This window comes from Bison bison, unplaced genomic scaffold (genome assembly GCF_000754665.1).
Source record: "Bison bison bison isolate TAMUID 2011002044 unplaced genomic scaffold, Bison_UMD1.0 scf7180017864032, whole genome shotgun sequence".
Classification (NCBI taxonomy): domain Eukaryota; kingdom Metazoa; phylum Chordata; class Mammalia; order Artiodactyla; family Bovidae; genus Bison; species Bison bison.
The window spans coordinates 1,723,338-1,728,976 of NW_011494604.1; the positions used below are offsets into that span (position 1 = coordinate 1,723,338).

A 5,639-nucleotide genomic window follows, 5' to 3' on the forward strand; every position below is an offset into this window, starting at 1 on the left:
GCTTGGTGCTGCCCAAGGGTTTGGGGGTCTCAGCTGGCTTGACATTACCCAAGGGTTTGGGGGTCTCAGCTGGCTTGACATTACCCAAGGGTTTGGGGGTCTCGGCTGGCTTGACATTACCCAAGGGTTTTGGGGTCTCTGCTGGCTTGGTGCTGCCCAAGGGTTTGGGGGTTTCTGCTGGCTTGGTGCTGCCCAAGGGTTTGGGGGTCTCAGTTGGCTTGATGTTACCCAAGGGTTTGGGAGTCTCAGCTGGCTTGACGTTACCCAAGGGTTTTGGGGTCTCTGCTGGCTTGGTGCTGCCCAAGGGTTTGGGGGTTTCTGCTGGCTTGGTGCTGCCCAAGGGTTTGGGGGTCTCAGCTGGCTTGACATTACCCAAGGGTTTGGGGGTCTCTGCTGGCTTGGTGCTGCTCAAGGGTTTGGGGGTATCAGCCAGCTTGGCGTTGCCCACGGGTTTCAGGAACCCTGAAGGCTGGGCATTGCCCACAGGCTTGAGACCTTCTGCTGCCTTGGCATTCAAGGCCTCAGTGTTATTGCTACCATTCTCTGTTGGTAATTTTTTCTTACTGCCCAACACTGAGCGAAAATCTGGGGTGGCCGGTTTTGGAGGGGGTACCTTCTCAGGCACAGGGGTCTTGGGAGTCCCCTTCTTGGCTAGGACAGAGCGGAAGTCCACCTGCTGGGGGCCATGCACTTTCCTCTCCTCCTCTGACAGGGTCTTCGGCTTCACCTGCCGCTGCAGGTTGGCGCGGAAATCCATCTGCTCAGCTGGGATCTCCTTCAGGTCCTCTTCAGACAAGGTCTTTGTACTCACCTTCTTGCCCAGGAGGTCGCGGAAGTCCAGCTGCTCGGCTGGGATCTCCTTCAGGTCCTCTTCAGACAAGGTCTTGGTGCTCACCTTCTTGCCCAGGAGGTCGCGGAAGTCCAGCTGCTCCACCTCCTGCTGGCGAACGGCCTCCTCCGTGTGCTGCCGTGTCTCCACGCGCCTCTTGAGCACCCCACGCAGGTCCTCGCCGTCGTCTTCTGCGGGGGCACCTTGCCCTCTCGCCACCGGCCAGCCAGGCCTCAGGCTCCCGTAGCCGTCACCACCACCACCACCATCAGCACCAGCTCCTCGGCCACAGAGGCCCTCGCAGCTGGCAGGCTCCCTCCCCCTGCGACCAGTGAAGGGAAAAAGGAAAGTAGCAGGAGGAAAAGGGGCCGGGTAAGAAAGAGACGTCAGGGAGAGCAAATCCCCGAGGGAGGGAGGGAGGGCGGAGGAAAGGGGAGGCCAGGGGGGCTGGCCAGGCCGTGTTTATAGAAGGGAACTTTGGTGAGAGGCGCTTGCTTGCTTAGTTGGTTTGTTACATCGGTAATGACTTCAGTAGCCTTATAAGGGTGTGTGCAAAAAAAAAAAAGAAAAAAATTTACCACCCCCCCCCGCCCTTCTCCCTCCCTCATTCCCCTTCCAGTCTCTCTGTCTTGGCTCCGGCAGCCTCAGCTAGAGGATACAAACAATCTGGGGCTGCCGAGCTGGGCCTGCTGGGACCAGGAGGAAGGTGGGTGGATAGTGGCACAGGGTCTGGCCTGGCAACCCCTGGGGGACACTCACCGCAGGACCGCTCTGGCCGGGCTGCTCTGTAGCATCAGGGACACCTGGCAACTGCATTGGCCAACACGGTTCCTGAAGAATTCAAGGGATCAATACAGATCAAGGGCTTTCTGGGCCAAGGGCCTGCCTGATCTAGGGTTGTAGGGAGGGCAGGGCAGGCAGGAACTTGGCCACAGGTTGGCTCCAGGGAAGAGGGGACCATGGACTGAGCTGTGACCCTAACACACCCACACCAGACCTAGGTTTCAGGCAGGGCCCTCCCCGACCTTGGTCACCCTTTATCTTTCCAGCTCTTGATTAAGAAGGAAAAAAAAAAGAATCAGCTAAGGTAGGCATCCAGAAATAGGAATACTTTTCTGTAAGTATATCATAAAAATAATACAATTGACACTCAGCCAAGGAAGAGTAAAGACTAAAGCTGCTGAGGGCTGTGATGGAGCTGCTTGGTCTAGACTGTGTGGCCCCACTAACCTTGCCCAGTGACCCTGAGTCTCATTCCATGCCCCCTTAATACTGAGGTGGTCATTCCTTCTACTCACAAGGTGCCCCCATCTGCAGGGTCCCCTTCACCTGCTCGTGAAATGAAAACACCCTCTAATCCCTACCAAAGTGACCCTTTTTCTTCTTCTGTAACAAAGAGAGAGCTCGGGATTCTTTAGCCCACTGCTAACACTGTCCATGACCAGCTGGGGAAAGGGGCTCAGGAAAGGGGCTGTACCATACCCATGCTGTGCTGGGCTTACAGCAGATCAGCCGTCAGATCCCACAAGGCTGCCATCTGCTGGCAGGTCTGGGCTCTGAGGAGCCCAATAAGGTGCTGCTCAGACTGGGGGAAGCTGTGCAGGCAGATGTGATAGTCAAAGGTAACTCTGCCTGCTAATAACCATGCTTTATGTAGCACCCTCCACCTATCATGACTCACAGCCACTGTGTTTCTTGCCCCAACAGCCCAGGGAGGTTGTGCCAGCATTCTTGTGCCCACTATAAAGGGAAGAAGGGGAGGCTCAGGGTTTCCAGGATGCAGTATTGGGCTCTTGGGGTCTCCCACTCATTTCCTGCACTTGTCCATGTCGTGTGCACTTCAGGGGCTGGCACCTGCTCCAGGTCCCACCGTAGACCTAATCCATCTCATATATTCCATCTCCTTTACTCATGGCAGATCTGTGAGGTGGCTGTCAGCAACTGTTTTTACAGGTGAGAAAAACTAGGCTTATAAAGGTTAAGTAACTTTGCCTAAACTCACAGGGCTGGCTAGTAGGGAAAAGGGTTGGAACCTGACTTGTAATTTTCCCATCCCACCCTGCAGTGCTCTTCAGTACAAATCTATCCTGGGACACGTGTGTGTTTGTGTGTGTCTATGTGTACATGTGTATATCGACCACATGTAGATGGGATCTACCTGACGGGCACCTGTACCTGCCAGTCCATGATTGGGAACATGTGTATGTTACCCCCACATGGACAGAGAGCTGATCACATGTTCCTGTGGCGCTGCCAATGCACTCAAGCAATTACCTTGCTTTGCATGGCCTCCCTCCCAATGCAGGGCCAACTCCAGGTCAGGCACCGGCAGCCCATGGTGTGGCAGATGATTCTTGAGGGTCCTGGGGGTCACTATTTGCTCCTTGACACTGGGAACCCGCTTGACAGAGGAGAGGTTGGCCTTTCGTGCTCCCTAACCTTCTCTCATCTACTGCGTACCTGCTGGTTGTCTTCCATAGACAGCACTTAGGTGCCTTCTCAGCACCAGGCTCTGGGAAGGCTCAGGCCCTCAGAGCATCCTGGGAACTCAGCACAGAAAACTACCAGGGCTCGGGTGACTCACAGAATAGCCATGGGGGTCACCTGTGGCTGAGGCCTCGCCCCTGAGCACCCTGCATCTTTGAGGTTGCTGGCTAGTAGGGCCCACTCTGTTCCCACTTTTCTTGTAAGCACAGGGTGCAGGGTCTGGTGTGGGCAGGGAGCATGAGGACAGGGTGCCCTGGGGCCATGTTTTCCGGGGCGCCCTTTCTGACATCTCCTCTGCTGAGTCTCCTCCTGTCACAAATAGAACATAGCCCAGATGCACATTTAGGAGCAGATGTTGACCACATGGCCAGGCTTCACCCCAACCAAGCCCCTCAGAGGCTCTCAATGGTCGGGTGCCCTGACCCCTGAGCTGAAGTGAGCGCCAGCTCCCCACAGGGGAAGCTGGCAAGGGCTTCTGTTGTTTTCTATTACCTGCCTTGAAGAAGGGGGTGCAGGCAGCCTGCTGCCCACCCCTTCTCCAGGCCTCATGCGGGGGCACCCAGACAGTCTGAAGGGGCAGAATTGGGAATACTACAGCAGTCCCACTAAAGAGATCATCTCTTGGCATGATCTGGGGGTCACTATTTCTACAGCCACACACCAAAATCTCTGCTAGACTCTTTTCTTTTAACTTTGTGTTTTGTATTTGAGTATAGCCAATTAACAATTTGAGTATAGCCAATTAATAGTTTCAGGTGGACAGCAAAGGGACTCAGCAATACACATACATGTGTCCATTCTCCCCCAAACTCCCATCCCCTCCCATCCAGTCTGCCACATAGCATTGAGCCGACTTCCCTGTGCTATACAGTGGGTCCTTGTTGGTTATCCATTTTAAATATTTGGCTAGACTTTTAGGGCAAATCATGGGTTCATGTGGAAAGATCAGAGAGGCAGACTGTCTTAGCTGGAAGGGACTTCAGAAGTTATTGAACCGCCTCCTTGTTTAATAATGGGGGAAGCTGAGGCCTCAGGGTCATGGCCACCCAAAGGTGAGTAGCAGAGCCCAGACTGGAACCCTCGGCTCTGTCTTTAAACCAGATGTTCCTCCATTCTTTGTTTCAGTGCACTGGGAACTTGGGAAACCTGGAACAGGATGTCACACTGGGGTCCCCAAACTTGCATCCCTCACCCCTCTTCCCTCCCCTGCATCCAGCCTCTGCATTCCTTTGGGAGGCTGCTTCCTGGCCTTGGCTTTTTCCCCAGTAAGGAGGCAAGTCCATGGTTACCTGGGACCCACATCCCAGATAACCTAACCAGCTGATCAGCCGCTTGGGGCCTTTTTGGTGTCGGCACAGACTCAGTTACAAAGTCAGGCCTGAGGCTGAGGCCCCAACCCCATGCCCAGCCCAGGTGCTGCCACAGAGGTATGGGGCTGTCATTCTGTAAGTGACACCTTTTGCACCCAACAGAATCCTCTGTGTTCCCTACCTCCTAAGCTCTGAGTCAGAAGCCCACTCTCTGGTTACAAAATCTTGGACCCTGCCCCACACTGAATCACCCACCCCTAGAATGGATTCTATATGCAAAATTAAAGAACTAATTTCCTGGCAAGTATAATCTTTCAAATATTTCAGTTAGAATTTGGAGCTGATTTTTTGACATTTGCCCTTTTAGTTCAGAGCTAGGGAAGGGAAGGCAGGACTCAGCCGCGCATGTGCCCCCAGCTCCCGCAGCGACAGACAGCACCTGTCCCACTCCCGCCCTCAGCCCAGCTTCCTCCCAGTCTCTGTCCTTGAAAGGCATTCTGTCCTGGGCACAGGTCTGATTTCTCTCTAGGTCTGGGTCTGAGAAAAGTCAGAGGAGCCCCTGGCAGGCCTGGCACACACTCCCCAGGGCAATTTTCCATGGACTTGCCTCCTTACTGGGGAAAAAGCCAAGGCCAGGAAGCAGCCTCCCAAAGGAATGCAGAGGCTGGATGCAGGGGAGGGAAGAGGGGTGAGGGATGCAAGTTTGGGGACCCCAGTGTGACATCCTGTTCCAGGTTTCCCAAGTTCCCAGTGCACTGAAACAAAGAATGGAGGAACATCTGGTTTAAAGACAGAGCCGAGGGTTCCAGTCTGGGCTCTGCTACTCACCTTTGGGTGGCCATGACCCTGAGGCCTCAGCTTCCCCCATTATTAAACAAGGAGGCGGTTCAATAACTTCTGAAGTCCCTTCCAGCTAAGACAGTCTGCCTCTCTGATCTTTCCACATGAACCCATGATTTGCCCTAAAAGTCTAGCCAAATATTTAAAATGGATAACCAACAAGGACCCACTGT

The 5,639-nt window shown here is 54.2% G+C and overlaps 1 protein-coding gene across 1 annotated transcript in view; it reads right to left on the bottom strand.

Moving 5' to 3' along the window:
• MYLK (myosin light chain kinase) overlaps positions 1-5,639 on the bottom strand; it is a 201,150-nt gene that overhangs the window by 89,471 nt on the left and 106,040 nt on the right. The window contains exons 16-17 of the mRNA XM_010834271.1: positions 1,589-1,660; positions 431-1,151 (exon numbers count right to left, since the gene is read on the bottom strand). Coding sequence (XP_010832573.1) covers positions 431-1,151; positions 1,589-1,660 — 793 coding nt within the window. The remainder of the gene's footprint in view (positions 1-430; positions 1,152-1,588; positions 1,661-5,639) is intronic.